This window comes from Falco biarmicus, chromosome W, assembly GCF_023638135.1.
Source record: "Falco biarmicus isolate bFalBia1 chromosome W, bFalBia1.pri, whole genome shotgun sequence".
In the NCBI taxonomy this organism is placed as follows: domain Eukaryota; kingdom Metazoa; phylum Chordata; class Aves; order Falconiformes; family Falconidae; genus Falco; species Falco biarmicus.
In genome coordinates, this window is record NC_079310.1 from 2143159 (window position 1) to 2159449 (window position 16291).

Consider the following 16291-nt stretch of genomic DNA (forward strand, 5'->3'; position numbering starts at 1 on the left):
AAGCTGATAAAGTACAGGTTAGATAAGTGGACAGTGAGGTGGACTGAAAACTGGCTGAACTGCCAGGCCCAGACAGTTGTGATCAGAAGCATAAAGTCTAGATGGAGGCCAGCCTCTAGTGGTGTCCCCTGGGGTTGATCCTTGGGCCAATACTGTTTAACAATTTCATTAATGACCTGGACAATGTGACAGAGTGCACCCCTCAGCAAGTTTGCCAATGATACAGAACTGGGAGGAGCGGTTGATAGACCAGATGGCTGTTGTGCCGTTCAGAGGGACCTCAACAGGCTGGAGAAATGGGCAGACAGGAAACTCATGCAGTCCAACAAAGGGAAATGCCAAGTCCTGCCCCTAAGGAGCAATAACACAACGCACCGGTACAGGCTAGGGGCTGACTGGCTGGAAAGCAGCTTTGCAGAGAAGGACATGGGGGTCCTGGTGGACAACAAACTGAACGTGAGCCAGTAACGTGGCCTTGCAGCAAAGGAGGCCAACGGTATCCTGAGCTGCATTAGGAACAGTGTTGACAGGAGGTCAAGGGAGGTGATTGTTCCCCTCTAGTCTCAGCTCGGAGGCCACACCTGGAGTATTGTGTCCAGTTCTGAGATCCTCAGTACAAGAGATGTGGACATACTGGAGTGAGTCCAGCAAAGGGCCACTATGATGATCTAGAGCATTTGACATAGGAGGAGATGCTGAGAGAGCTGGGATTGTTTAGCCTGGAAAAGAGAAAGTTCAGGAGGGATCTTATCAATATGTCTAAATACCTGATGGGAGGATGTATTGAAGATGGAGCCAAACTCTTCTCAGTGGTGCCCAGTGACAGGACAAGAGGGAATGGGCACAAATTGAAACATAGGAAATTCCGTTTAAACTCTAAGAAAAAAACTTTTTTACTCTAAGGGTGGTCAAACACTGGACCAGGTTGCCCAGAGAGGTTGTGGAGTCCCCATCCTTGAAGATATTCAAAACCTGACTGGACGGTGTTCTGAGCAACTTGCTCTGGTTGATCCCGCTTTGAGCGAGGGTTGGGAGGGGGTTTGGACTAGACAGTCTCCAGAGATCCCTTCCAACCTCAACTACTCTACTATTTTATGGTTCTGTGATTACACTTGAAGTCACCATGACAGGTGTCATTTACAGTATCAAAAGTAGCTTTGCTAGCTACAAGGATAGCTGAGGTTCTATGTCTTAAAATATTAATCCAGCTTTATAAAGTGATTATTGTTTGGTCCACGGAAAGGATATAAAACTTAGTATTTACAAGAATTATACTGAATTGTAAATAGGAAATTTCTTTTTAATATTTAACATGACATACAAAACATACAGTAAATGTTTTAGGAAGGAATTTAAATTACAGGCACCACTTCCAGGAAGATCAACCTGAACTTTGCAACTGATAAGTTGTTAAACCAGGGGCGATCCCAGACACCAAACTGGGAGGGATGTGGGAATTAATAGAACTATGCAAACCAATGAAGGGACTTGCAGGGGGAAGGGGAAGCAGGGAGAAGCCAAGAGGGAGCATAGACAGAAAGGGGGATAAAACAGGCCTGTCACAGGTAAAAAGGGGCCAGTCAGTACGCTTGTCTGGCTGAGCCCTATGCCTGATCACTGCAGTCTGTCCTATTTTCTTACATTTTCTTTTTAAATCATTTCTTAATTATCTCTCTGCTTAATCTCACACTCTGTCCCCTGTGTATGTGTGCTGCAAGGAACAGGTGCCAGCTGCTGGTGAGACCTGTGTGTGTGTGAGTGAAATTCAGTGCCCAGCTGCTGGAGTCAGACTGGGGGGGTGTAGGCACCCTGGGGCCCCTGGTGTCAGCTACGGGAGTGAGTGCAGGTCCTAGCATCAGTAGTTGGAGGGGCCATAGCTCTCTAGATCATCATCATAGAATCATCATATGGTTTGGGTTGGAAGCAACCTTTAAAGGTCCAACCCCCCCTGCCGTGGGCAGGGAAACCTTTCACTAGATCAGGTTGCTCCTAATGCACCCCAGGATGCGGTTTGCTCTCTTGGCTGCCAGGGCACACTCCTGACTCATATTGAGCCTGTTGTCAACCAGCACCCCCAGATCCCTTTCCGCAGGGCTGCTCTCCAGCCACTCCTCTCCCAATTTATACTCGTGCCCGGCATTACTCCATCTTAGGTGCAGAATCTGGCATTTGGACTTGTTAAATTTCATCCCATTAATCATAGCCCAATGCTCCAATCTATCTAGATCCCTCTGCAAGGCCTCTTGTCCTGCAAGAGAGTCAACAGCACCTCCCAGTTTGGTATCGTCAGCAAACTTGCTAATGGTGCATTCAATTCCTGCTTCCAGATCATTGATAAAAATATTGAACACAATTGGCCCTAGAATTGGGTCCTGAGGAACACCACTGGTGACCGGTTGCCAGCCAGATGTAGCCCCATTCACTACAATTCTCTGAGCCTTGCCGTTCAGGCGGTTCTTCACCCAGCGCACCATGTACCTGCTCATCTCACAGTTGGACAGCTTGTCCAGAAGGATGCTATGAGGGACAGTATCCAGAAAGACTACATCCACTGCCTTCCCTTCATCCACTAGGTGGGTGACCTTACCATAGAAGGATATCAAATTAGTTAGACAAGACTTTCCCTTTGTAAACCCACGTTGACTGTGCCCGATGATTGCATTATTCCTTAAATGCCTTTCAATAGTACCCAGTATGATCTTCATAATTTTCCCAGGAACTGAGGCTAGACTAACGGGTCTGTAGTTCCCTGGGTCTTCCCTCATGCCCTTCTTGTAAATTGGAATAACGTTGGCTAGCTTCCAGTCAGCGGGGACCTCCCCAGACTCCCAAGACCTTTGGTAGATGATCGAGAAGGGTACTGCCGTAACATCCGCTAGCTCCTTCAGAACTCTGGGGTGAATCCCATCAGGCCCCATGGACTTGTGTACATTCAGATGATACAGCTGGTCCCTTACAGTTTCAGTGTCCACAAATGGAAAGTCACTGTTCCCACGCTCATGGTCCTCCGACTCCGGGGACTGGGCAGCCCGAAGTCTCTCAGTATTATTAAAGACTGAGGCAAAAAAAGCATTGAATGCCTCTGCTTTTTCTGCATCGCTATTAGTCAGGTGACCATCTTCAACAGGTATCGGTCCAATGTTTACTTTAGACCTCCTCTTGCCGTTAATGTACTTTAAAAAGCCCTTGTTTGTCACAACACTGCCCAGTTTCAACTCTAATTGAGCTTTGGCCTTTTGTGTCTTCTCCCTGCATATATGAACCACAGCTCTGTACTCTTCCTGTGAAGCCCGACCTCGCTTCCAGAGATCATGCAATTTCTTTTTCCTCTTGAGCTCCACGAGGAGTTCCCTGTTCAGCCAAGCTGGTCTTCTGCCCTGCTTGCTTGACTTTTGACACACTGGAATTGCCTTCTCCTGTGCTTCTAAAAGGTGGTTCTTAAAGACTGACCAGCACTCATGGACTCCTAAGCCCTCAAAAGCAGATTCCTAGGGGACACTGCTAAGTAGCTCCCTGAATCACTTAAAGTTTGCTCTCTTGAAGCCCAGCGTAGCAACTCTGCTGACCTTTTTTTCTCACTACACTGAAAATTTTACACTCAACCCTTTTGTGATCACTGTGGCCAAGACAGCCACCTACCATCACGTCTCCCACAAGCCCTTCTCTGTTCACAAACAACAACTCCAGGAGGGCATCTTTCCTAGTTGGCTCACGGAGTACTTGTGCCGAGACATTATCTCCCACAAACTTCAAGAATTTCACAGACTGCTCATCTCTAGCAGTATGATATTCCCGGTTGATGTCTGGGAAGTTGAAATCTCCCATAAGAACAAGGGCTACCAATCCAGAGATTTCTCCCGATTGCCTACAGAAGAACTCATCAGTGCTGTCATCCTGGCTGGGCGATCGGTAGTAGATACCCACTGCAACATCTCCTTTGTTTTCCACACCCCCACCCCACCCCAGTCCTCACCCAGAGGCTCTCTACCACATCACCGCTAACTGTACGGGCTGTGCAATCAAACCTCTCCCTTACATATAGTGCAACACCTCCACCTTGCCTGCCCTGCCTGTCCTTCCTGAACAGCACGTAGTCCTCCATCCCAGCACGCCGATCGTGGGACTCATTCCATCAAGTCTCACTAATAAGAATGATATCATAGTTCTGGGAACTAACCAGCACTACCAGTTCATCCTGTTTCTTTCTCATTGTCCAGGTTTCAGCTGGGATAGGGTTAATTTTCTTCTTAGTAGCCGGTGCAGTGATGTGTTTTGGATTTGGTGTGAGAACAATGCTGATACGAAGCTGATGTTTTTGGTTGTTGCTGGGTAATGTTTATCCTAAGTCAAGGACTTTTCAGGTCCTTGGGCCCTGCCAGTGAGAGGGCTGGAGGGGGACGGGAAATTGGGTGGGGACACAGCCGGGACAGCTGACCTGAACTAGCCAAAGAGGTATTTCATACCATATGACGTCAAGCTGAGTATATAAACTGGGGGAAGAAGAAGGAAGAGGGGGACATCTGGCATTATGGCGTTTGTCTTCCCGAGTAACCGTTACGCGCGATGGAGCCCTGCTTTCCTGGGGATGGCTGAACACCTGCCTGCCGATGGGAAATAGTGAATGAATTCCTTGTTTTGCTTTGCTTGCATGCGTGGCTTTTACTTTACGTATTAAATTGGTCTTATCTCAACCCTTGAGTTTTACATCCCTTTCAGATTCTCCTCCCCATCCCTCTGGGTGAGGGGGAGTGAGCAAGTGGTGGCGTGGTGCTTGATTGCCGGCTGGGGTTAAACCATGAAACTCATACTATGTGCATTGGTGTACAAGCATTTCAGATATGCTCCTGAACCCTAAATATAAATATGAATCTGTCCTCTTTCAGTTTCAAAATGTTGCTCCTTGTCCTGTCACTACAGGCCCTAGTAAAAAGTCTCTCTCTTCCCCCTTTATATATAGTAAGGCTGCAATAAGGTCTCACTGGAGCCTTCTCTTCTCCAGGCTGAATAACCCCAGCTCTCACAGCCTTTCCTCATAGGAGAGGTGTTCCAGCCCTCTGATCATTATCATGGACCTCCTCTGGACCCACTCTAACAGAACTGGATGCCCCAGAGCTGGATGCAGTACTCCAGGTGGGGTCTCACAAGAGCGGAGTAGAGGGATGGAATTGAACTGCTGGCCATGCTTCCTTTTGTGCAGCCCAGGATGCGATTGGCTTTCTGGGCTGCAAGTGCACATTGCCGGCTCATTGTCCAATTTTTCATCCACCAGTATCCCCAAGTCCTTCTTTGCAGGGCTGCTCTCAGTCCATTCATCCCCAGTCTGTACTGATACTGGGGATTGCCCTGACCCAGGCGCAAGACCTTGGACTTGGCCTTGTTGAACTTCATGAGGTTTACATGGGCCCGCTTCTCGAGCTTGCCCAGGTCCCTCTGGATGCCATCCCTTCCCTCTAGCAAATTAACTGCATCCCTCAGCTTGGTGTCATCTGCAAACTTGCTGAGGGTGCACTCAGTCCCACCGTCTGTGTTGATGAAGATATGAAATGGTACTGGTCCCAATATGGACCCCTGAGGGACACCACTCGTCACTGGTTTCCACTCGGACACGGAACCATTGACTATAACTCTTTGGACATGGCCATCCAGCCAGTTCCATATCCATCTAACAGTCCATCGATCAAACTCATCTCTCTCCAATTTAGTGGCCAGAATGTTGTGGGGGACCATATCCAAGGCCTTATAGATGTCCAGGTAGATGGCATCCATACCTCTTCCCTTGTCCACCGATGCAGTCACTCCAGCGTAAGAAGGCCACTAGATTAGTCAGGCATGATTTGCCCTTGGTGAAGCCATGCTGGCTGTCTCTAATCACCTCCCTGTCATCCATATGCCTCAACATATCTTCCAGGAGGATCTGCTCCATGATATTACCAGGCACCACGGTGAGGCTGAGTGGCTGGCAGTTCCCAGGGTCCTCCTTTTTACCCTTTTTAAAAATGGGTGCAGTTTCCCTTTTACCAGTCACCGAGGACATAGTCTGACTGCCATGACTTCTCAAATATAATGGAGAATGGCTTAGCAACTACATCAGCCAATTCCCTCGGGACCCTGGCATGCATCTCGTTGAGTCCCATGGACTTGTGTATGCTCAGGTTCCTTAGGTGGTCTTGAACCTGATCTCCTCCTATGATGGGAGGAACTTCATTCTCCCAGTCCCTGTCTAGAGGTTCAGGGGATTGAGAGATGTGAGAAGAGACATTGCCAGTTTCAGGGTGATTGAAGTCCCACAAGAGGATCAGAGCCTGGGAGCGCAATGCTTCCTGTAGTTGGAGTGCTTCATCAACATCCTCCCCTTGATCCGATGGCCTGTAGTGAACACTAACCGTGAGGTTTCCTTTGTTGGCTTTTCCCTTATTTTTACCCATAAGCTCTCAACTTGTTCATCGCTTTTTCTCAAAGACAGATCTGTGCAGTCAATACAATTTTTTACATAAAGGCAATCCCCCCCCTTCCTTCCTTTCCTGTGCTTTCTGAACAGTTTATTGCCATCAATTGCAGCGCTCCAGTCGTGCGATTCATCCCACCAAGTTTCAGTGATAGCAAATATATTATAGCTTTCTAGGTGTACAGCGGCTTCCATCATTTCCTGTTTGTTACCTATGCTGCATGCATTGCTATAGAGGCATTTTAGTGGGCCTATCAACCTTGTCACCTTTTAGAGGAACAGAGCTTATTTCCTTGAGGCATTTCACAGATGTTTCCTTGTTAGTTTCTAATATTTCTTTCATAATTTATTTTAATATTATATATTATATTTTATAGATATGTAGTTATAATTTCTTTTTAATTTTTAACAAAACATACAAAACATAATAAATCTATATAATAAATTTATACTGCCTGGAAACCCTATTGAAAATAATTTACTACCAAAAGCAGCCATAAAAAATACCATGCATGAGCAATGATGGATGCTCTAAAATCAACTTTAAAAAGAAATCTCTAATCCTCATAATGGTCAGTTGGCCATAATACTAGAATCAATTGATGAATCTTTCATACTGGAAATAACAGAACAGAAAGTATAGTAGACTGGTATAATAAACAGGACTTAAAATGTTTCAGTTTTATGTTGGTTTAATAGGTATCAAAACTGATAAAGTTTTAGCAGTCACTGATAATACATAAACATTTAATTATCCAAAAATGAAATGACATAGCATATACATTTTGATTTTTTAATAACTAGAACTTGTATATATAAAACTTAAACTAAAGCCTACTGAAGTCAGTGAAAAGACTGTCTGAAATTAATAGACTCAGGCTCAGGGCCATAGTGCATTCATAGCTGTCAGGTAGACTCGAGCCAGTATGTAAAGGAACCTATTTTAATCTTAAAATTAATAAAAAATTAGAATTTGCAGTGGCAAAAGCATATTCCGTAGGGAAAAATATTCTTAAAACTTCTACAGAGTTTTCTAAGTGCAGTGAAATATCCACTCTCCTTTTCTTTAAATATAATGCTTACATCAACTCTAGTACACCTTCCTACTCATCAGAATTAAGGAAAGGTGACACACTCTGTTTACATCTTTCCAAATAATTCCCAGAAGTTTCACGAGTCACAAAAAAATAACCACATAATCCAAAACAAAACAAACCAAAACATAGTCTTACAAGATGTTATCTGTGTTTAACTTACTAGGAATAGGTCTAAGGACATCAGGAATGAGAATCTCCACCAAAGCCTGGTACATCACATGGTCACAATTACCCATCCATTTCAGAATAGACTCATTTTTGCACAGAGTAATCAGTTTTCCTTTTGGAAGTCGACTTTCTATTTCACTCAGATTGCTGGTGTGAATAAATGTAACAAATGAAAATGCATTTACATACAGATAAGAAAAGCACAATGGACTTTGAAATCGATTATTTAATAGAAACTTTATAAATGTCTCTGTTACGTTCAATTGAAACTCTTTAACTTCTTCATATGAAACTGGAGTTTCATATGGCCTATAAAGTTCTGCTCCAGCCCATAAATTATGATAAAAATGGTCCTTGCAATTTAAACGAACCGTACAGTATATTGTGAAAAGATACTTTAACTTTAGCCATCTAAACAAAGGAAAAAATAAATGTATACAATCATTTCAAGGCTGCAGTTTGACATATAGCAACAGCCTATATGTCAAATTGCAGACAACACAAATTTAACCTGAAAAACAATTGATACCAGAAAAGGTTCTTAGCCTATATGTAAAACTAAGATGCTCTTTGATTTGACTCCTGCTGTTATATTATGATGATGAACAGTAAACAAAAAGAGACATTTACTGACCTCAGTTCAATAATAGCTGTGTCATCAGCTGGAGCAGAGGGAGAATAGCGCCAGAAAGTTTGCCATAATTTTTCTATCAAGCTAAACTGAAGATTCACAACAACATCCAGTATTGCCTAAGAAAATATAAAACAAGTGCAGATAGTCTTCTATATCATCCCTTCCCCCATACACCCTAACTCCTCCCAAGGCTATAGTTCCACCCCTGGTCATTTTACAGAAAAAATAGTAAAATGTATGCTTATAAATAAACATATAATATCCTTTTTAAAAACCTTTTAGCAACAAATTTTCCAACTGTCCATACTAGTGTGGACAGAGAATCAGATCAGGACAAATGCAAATACAAGGAAGCCACCAGAAAACAGCCTAAGCTCATATATCAGATGAATTCACCTAAACAGAACTTTTAACACTATTACAAACACAAAAGAAACCTGCTATTTCATGAGTTTTGTAACTACATTACATGTCTTAAAGCATGTGGTGAAAATTTATTAAAATGATTACTTCTTATGAAAAAGCCTTTGTCTTTAATTAGGGATTGCTTAACTTGGACAGGGAGCTCAAGGACAACTTTAATGAGCAGGTGGTGTTTGTCCTGAGCCTCCCAAACAAGCAAGGTATGAGCAGGACCATCCAGACAATCAATATTGTGTGCAGCTGTGCTATGACGGTAACTCCACCACGCTTGAGCGTCTGGCCATTGTCCCTGGCATGTGTGAACCTTACATTCGTAAAATCTTATTCTTATTAAATTTGCCTAAACTTAAAAGTTTACATACACTAGGTGTGTAAACTATTTTTGTTTTTCACTGAGTATAAAGGCGAGCAGGCTCTGAGACTGGGCCAGAAGCCTCACCTACGGGTGGACACACCATGTAGGAATTTTCCTGGTTACTGGGAGACTCCTGGCGCTGGCTGCAATGGGGCTTCCCAGCTGAAGTGTGGGCCTGGACGATGTTAAGGTGGTAATTGGTGATGTATCCTTTTCTTAGTCTCTGTAATGCTTTGCAGTAATGATTTGATGCTTTGCTCCTATTGCTCTTTTATCATATTGTGCATAATAACTAGTACTGTTTCCTTTTATGATATTGCATGCTATTTTCCTTTATTACAGTGCAATATACTAAACTGCATTTATTCTTGTATTTGATTTGGAATTCATTTTTCCTTGGTATCCAGTCAATCAGCAAAACACCTTCAACGATATTTTTTAAAACGTTATTCAATATGAAATGTGGCCTTACATTCTTAAACAACCTGCTTCTTTAAAACTTGAAGGAAAGAGTTAGTTTGGCTTTAATATAAACATTAGAAATAATAATTTAATCTGATTTCAACTCCTATAAACAAAAGCAAAACTCTCTATATATTATCTACAGTTCAATTTATCAAAAATTCTCAAAACCTACATATGATTAGATTTCAGTATTGGTATTTTATTATATGTTATTTTCTTTCCCTGTAATGAGTGAAATTTCAGAAATTTTTTTGCAAATGTCCTTTCCAATGGAATAAGCAAAATATTTGAGGAGCACATCAGATACAAGTAGGCTGGCTGTAATGTGTTTTGTGTCAGTCATCCTGATTCTCACTAGAAGATGTGTTTTCAAGGAATGATTTATGTGAAATGCCTCTTTTCTCTTACCTCACAGTGCTCTCGATAAAGACTTTGCAGTGATTTTATGTCCTCAAGGGTAGTACCATCTGGCAGAGAAGATATTTCAACTTCTCCAAACTCTGGAAGTACTCGAGATGCATCTGTTTCCATGACAACATAATAAAGTTATTGTGAATGTTGCCAACTACAGTTCAATTAGAAAACATATAAGGATGATGTAACGTAATAAAGTCTAGAAGGTCATAATGCCCAAAGAGGAATGTCTTTCATATTTAATATATTTTAAAGTTGCAATAAAATTGTGAACAAACCAGCTGGCTATTTTTTTAAGCAAAAGGAAATGTTAAATTTAAATCTCAACAGATAGGAGATAAAAATCATTTCACATACATATTGTACCTGTATATAAAAAAAGCTATGACACATTTTCAGAATATGACAGGATGAAACAGAATATTCATGTCAGTGCATAAGAGACATAGTTTTTTTCTGATCAGCTGAATAGCTTTTGCATTGTCATGCATGTTAGGGTTTAGCAGACTCAGCAGCATGTATTTATTTGAAATTTACAAGACTTTCAAATGTAGCCATCATGTGCTTTTATTATTTCTCATAAATGTTTCCAAGAGATACACTGGTATGAGGGGAAAATACACTGTCAACTGGAGAGATGGTGGAAGAGAAAATTAAAAAATGTGAATTATAACCTAAGGTTCCCAATGATTTCAGTAACAGCAAAGTTAGGCCAAAGGATGTGGTGCTCCAAAATCCCAATATATGAACTCAAAACTAAGTGTACAATTATTGCAATAACACATTTAATAAGTTTTTTTACATTAGCAAATTGCTAAATTACCATTTGCTTCCAAAACTGAGAAACTGATATGCTTAGCCCCATCAATGAATGCACATTTTTAAACATGAGCCTTGGGTTTCTGGTTTAGGTATTTGACTCTTTCAATTTATAATGTTGCAGCACAAACTCAATACACTTTCTTGTCAACACAACTGCAGTGCAAAAATATAATCTCAGTTTATGTGCATATTAAAAAAAATGGAATCCAGTGGAAATTAATGAGCTTTTAGGGAAAAGATTTTCAATATGCATTTTTATATAAAATACTTCATAGAAATGCTTTGCGATATATTTTAAATCTACTATGCGAATAGATTTTGAACATTTTTTCTTTTATATCTGCATGATGCATATTAAGTATTGCAGAAGTCTTACAATATAGAACATAGAGCTTCTATGAATGTCTTTTTGTTTTGTATCAGTGAGAGTTTTAAACAGGGCAACATAACTAAAATAATTATTGTATTTGTATGATGATGTTCATGGCAATAATGGGGTTTCTTTTATTGATACAACTGTATAACACATCTTTTCATACCTAAAAACTGTTGATGATGTTGACTTTGGGCAATTATAGTATGTTCAGCAGATGTGCCTGTCTGTTGACCACTTCCTGTGAAACCATCTCCAACTCCATCCACTTTCTGCACAGGCTTGCACCTACAAAATTATCAAATACAAAATTATTCTTTATGTTCACTTTTTTATAAGTGCAATATCACACTGTTCTGCCTGATTTCTCAGTCTCAGTATACAGTTTTGCTAGTTCCCACACAAGAAAAAGTAACATCAGAATAACTGAGTAAGGAAAGGTAGAACATTGGCAATGCATTATAAAATTCATAAAGCTGATATCAACAGAGCAACTACAAATTTCTTGTGGAATTTATTTTTATAACTATATCACTAAGACCTAAAGCTCATTTACACTAAACAGAAGCACAGTCTTTCCTTTTCCAAAGGGCTTGCGTTCCCAGGAATCAAGCAGCTCAAAAATAAGATTTAATCACCTTAAGAAGGGCCATGCATCTGTTTGGAGACAAAGGAATTTAAATAATTTTTAAATGTAACAAACTACTCATGAACTCATAAGGTCTGAGAAGGCTACTTAGACTTAAACTAAGTAGCTGAACCAGGGGAGGTTCATACTTGATATTAGGAAGCATTTCTTTACTGAGAGGTTGGTCAGACACTGGAAGAGGCTTCCTAGAGAGGTGATCGATGACCCATGCCTGTCAGTGTTTAAGAGGCATTTGGACAATGCTCTTAATAACATGCTTTAACTTTTGGTCAGCCCTGAAGAGGTCAGGCAGTTGGACTAGATGATCATTGTAGGTCCCTTCCAACTGAACTATTCTATTCTATTCTATTCATTTCTATTCTATTCATTTCTATTTCTATTTCTTTTTCTATTCTATTCTCAACTCTTCATCAGTCAAGTCAAAAAAGCTTTTATAAAGGATAAAAAGGACAAAGATACAAATAGGAATCCTGATTTGGATGGTCAGATTTTAAGACCATCACACTGGCAGGCTGAAGAATCTGCCTGCCATCTCCAAAACAACTGAAAATTAATTCTTCCCCAGCTCTAACTGATAAGAACTCAGAAGCTTTGTCCTTCTGAAATAGCTTTGTAGCCAGAAGAAAACTAGAGAAACCTTTGTGCAGAATGCATGTGAACTGTCACTCAAGTCTGAAACCACACTGTGCAGATTGTAAAGGTTTGTATTAAATTTAGACATGTCAACAAATTACACTCTGAAAATACTCCTCTTAAGCAGTTGAGTCAGCTGTGAGCATGTTCTCATTTTCATCTTACTAAACAGATAATAGGAATGCCCTATGTAACTACTTAGATTTTAGTTTATGAGAAAAATACCAAGAGAAGCAAGCATCCAAGATTCTGGTCATTCCAGACATATTTAACTATACAGTAACATAGGACATGGGATATTCAAGAAGTATACCTTTCGAGAGAAGGCCTTTTGGCCCGACTTACATAAAGTATGATAACTTTAGGAATGTTAATACCTGGAAACAAATATTTCTGTCATCTTAATCTATAGAACTTCTATATGAAGTCTGGTTATTGTAAAGGCCCAGGATAAAATCACAGGCCTGCTGAAATCAACAGCACAATTGCAATCAAATTTAAAAAGTCTAAAGTTTAATCTCCAGTATCATGGCAGCATTGAACTTTTATGGATAAACTTCTCATCACTTGATAAATCTATTTGAAATCCAAAAACCTAAATTTGTAAGGATTTTTAACTTTATTCTCATTATACTTTAACATTACAAGTACCTGGCAGAAGATCTATTTCTATAAATATTCACAAATAAAAATCAGTATGTTGACACAGTTCAATTAGTTTCTACAAAATGTATTATTTACAAACTTTTCAGATCTTGGATTAGAATGCAAAGTGACTTGAATGCATAAAAGTAACAGTCCTTTGAGTTTCTAGAGTTTAGGAAGAACTTTAACAACTATTGTGGTTTAACCCTGGCCAGCAAACAAGCACCATGCAGCCGCTTGCTCACTTCCCCCTCACCCAGATGAACAGGGAGGAGAATAGGAAAGAAATGTAAAACTCAAGGGTTGAGATAAGACCAATTTAATAGGTAAAGCAAAAGCCGCACATGCAAGCAAAGCAAAACAAGGAATTCATTCAGCACTTCCCATGGGCAGGCAGGTGTTCAGCCATCTCCAGGAAAGCAGGGCTCCATCACGCGTAACTGTTACTTGGGAAGACAAACACCATAATGCCAGATGTCCCCCCCTTCCTTCTTCTTCCCCCAGTTTATATACTCATCATGACATCATATAGTATGGAATACCTCTTTGGCTAGTTTGGGTCACCTGTCCTGGCTGTGTCCCCTCCCAATTTCCTGTGCCTCTCCAGCCCTCTCGCTGGCAGGGCCCAAGGAACCAAAAAGTCTTTGACTTAGGATAAACACTACCCAGAAACTGTTAGGATCTGCAGCGCGTCTGTGGACATGTTAGTTGACTTCAAAGACTTCGTTGTGTACCTTTTAGACAGCCACAAATTGTCAGGTATGTAAACAGGATATGAAGAACCGGAACTTAGAACCGCAGCATACGAGCACCTACAGAAACAGCAAATAGCAAGCAAGAAGAAGGACACAAAAACCTATCAGGGTCTAACACCTGCACTGTCTAAGATATATAAATAGTTTGTATAAACAATAAAGGCCATTTTGTCCGAACCCAGCCACGCAGACATAGTGTTTTTTTCAGTCTGCCTCGACTTGCGTAACCACAAGAAACAATCAAAAACATCAGTGCCCAGAGCCCTGAGCTCTGTGAGAGACAAATACAAGGATGTTTACTGTTATCATTACATGGATGACATTTTGCTGGCAGCACCGTCAACAGAACTGCTGAACGTAGTTGAAAAAGATACCAGACATAGCTTAGCAGAGTTTGGATTGGTTGTAGCTCCTGAAAAAGTTCAGAGACAAGAGCCTTGGAAATATCTGGGCATGAATGTGCTGAAAAGAACTGTGTCTCCACAACCTATTAAATTGAAACTGGACATAAAGACTTTGAATGATGTCCAAAAACTTGCAGGAATGCTAAATTGGTTACAGCCTTATTTAGGCCTTACTAATGAACAAATGCAACCTCTTTTGCAACTTTTAAAAGGAGACACAGATATTTTAGCCCCAAGGTATTTAACGCCTGCAGCCTTAGCACTTGTGAAAGATGTTGAACAGTTGATCTCTTCGCGACATGTGTGGCGTGTAGATATCACACTTCCTTTAAGTGGTTTTATTTTAATGGACCAATCTTCCCCTTATGCTATGTTGGCCCAATGGAACCAGGCTTGGGAAGATCCCCTGCATGTACTTGAATGGTTTTTGCCTTTGCAGCCTAAGAAAACTGCTGTTGAATGGTATGAACTTGTTGCCGATTTGATCATAAAAGTCCGAAAAAAATGTTTAGAGTTGACTGGAGCTGATCCAGCAACTGTAATTATCCCTGTACAACAATACTATGTTGAATGGGCGCTGTTAAATTCTGCTGCCCTTCAAGTGGCTCTTGCCAATTTTCAAGGGCAAATTCAGTACCATCACCCACCTCGTCCACTTCTGAAAATGACTGTAAATCTAACTTTGCAGCCACGGCAACTAAGTCAAAGACAACCACTTGAAGGTGACAGAGTATTTACAGATGGATCTGGAAAAACGGGAAAAGCCACAGTTGCTTGGAAAAAAAATGGGCAATGGCATTCCCAAATTGTATATCAGGAAGGATCCCCGCAAGCTGTAGAATTACGGGCTGCGGCTTTGGCATTTCAGTATTTTCCAGGCCCTCTTAATCTTGTTACTGATTCGGCATATGTGGCAGCCCTCCTTCCCAAGCTAGATATGGCTGTCCTTGGCCATGTCAACAACCCCAAGCTTTTTGCAATTTTGACTTTAGTTTGGGAAGAGATTCGGAAACGCCATTCTCCATATTATGTTATGCATGTTAATAGCCATACTTCCCTACCTGGTTTTATAATTGAAGGCAATGCTAGAGTTGATGCTCTAGTTTCTGTGGCTCTGTCAGTGCCTGTTCATGATGTCCATCAGCAAGCCCGGTTAGCCCACCAAATCTATCATCAGAATTGGCGATCCTTGTATCACCAGTTTGGCCAAAAGGGTCTCTCTCAGGCTGCTGCACACAGTATTGTTGCAGCCTGTCCAGACTGTCAAAAAGTTACTCTGTGCCAAATTATGGAGTTAATCCTAGAGGCCTTCAAGCTTTACAACTTTGACAAACAGATGTAACTCATTACAATGAGTTTGGCAGACAAAAATATGTCCATGTTACAATAGATACATATTCTACTGCAATGATTGCTACTGCCCACACAGGTGAGACCAGTCGTGACGCCATTCGGCACTGGCAACATGCTTTTTCTGTGCTCAGTGTCCCTCTTGAAATCAAAACAGACCGTGGACCTGCCTATAGTTCCAGGCCTGTCAGTCAGTTCCTTTCCCAATGGGGGATCTCCCACAAATTTGGAATTCCCCATTCCCTATGGGCCAAGCCATTGTTGAACACATGAATAGTACTCTTAAATGCCAACTTGCAAAACAAAAAGGGGGAATGAAGGGAATGACCCCAGAGGCAAAATTTGAGAAAGCATGCTATGTTTTGAACTTTCTGAAAATCTCTGCCGACCATGTGGTGCCTCCCATTATGCAACATTTTGTGTCAATTGGTGACAAGCAGCAAAAGCATGAAGGTATCTTAGTACACATGAAAGACCCTCATACCGGGCATTGGTCGGGACCGCATGAATTGTTAACTTGGGGGAGAGGTTATGCTTGTGTTTCTACAGATGAAGGTCTGCGATGGATACCTGCTCGCTGTGTGTGGCCTGAGCTTAGCATGCCAGACCGTGGGAGCACTGCTGCCGCCAGTCAACCCAACAACCAATGTGTGGCCTCC

General features: G+C 41.4%; 1 protein-coding gene across 3 annotated transcripts in view; it reads right to left on the bottom strand.

Moving 5' to 3' along the window:
* LOC130142041 (transcription factor RFX3-like) overlaps positions 1 to 16291 on the bottom strand; it is a 194026-nt gene that overhangs the window by 20402 nt on the left and 157333 nt on the right. For 2 of the 3 annotated variants that reach the window (XM_056323454.1, XM_056323455.1), the window contains exons 8-11: positions 11363 to 11484; positions 9996 to 10108; positions 8345 to 8460; positions 7703 to 7857 (exon numbers count right to left, since the gene is read on the bottom strand). In XM_056323454.1, coding sequence (XP_056179429.1) covers positions 7703 to 7857; positions 8345 to 8460; positions 9996 to 10108; positions 11363 to 11484 — 506 coding nt within the window. Of the gene's footprint in view, positions 1 to 6010; positions 6367 to 7702; positions 7858 to 8344; positions 8461 to 9995; positions 10109 to 11362; positions 11485 to 16291 lie in introns of those variants that run through there. The other variant, XM_056323456.1, reaches the window with a different exon arrangement.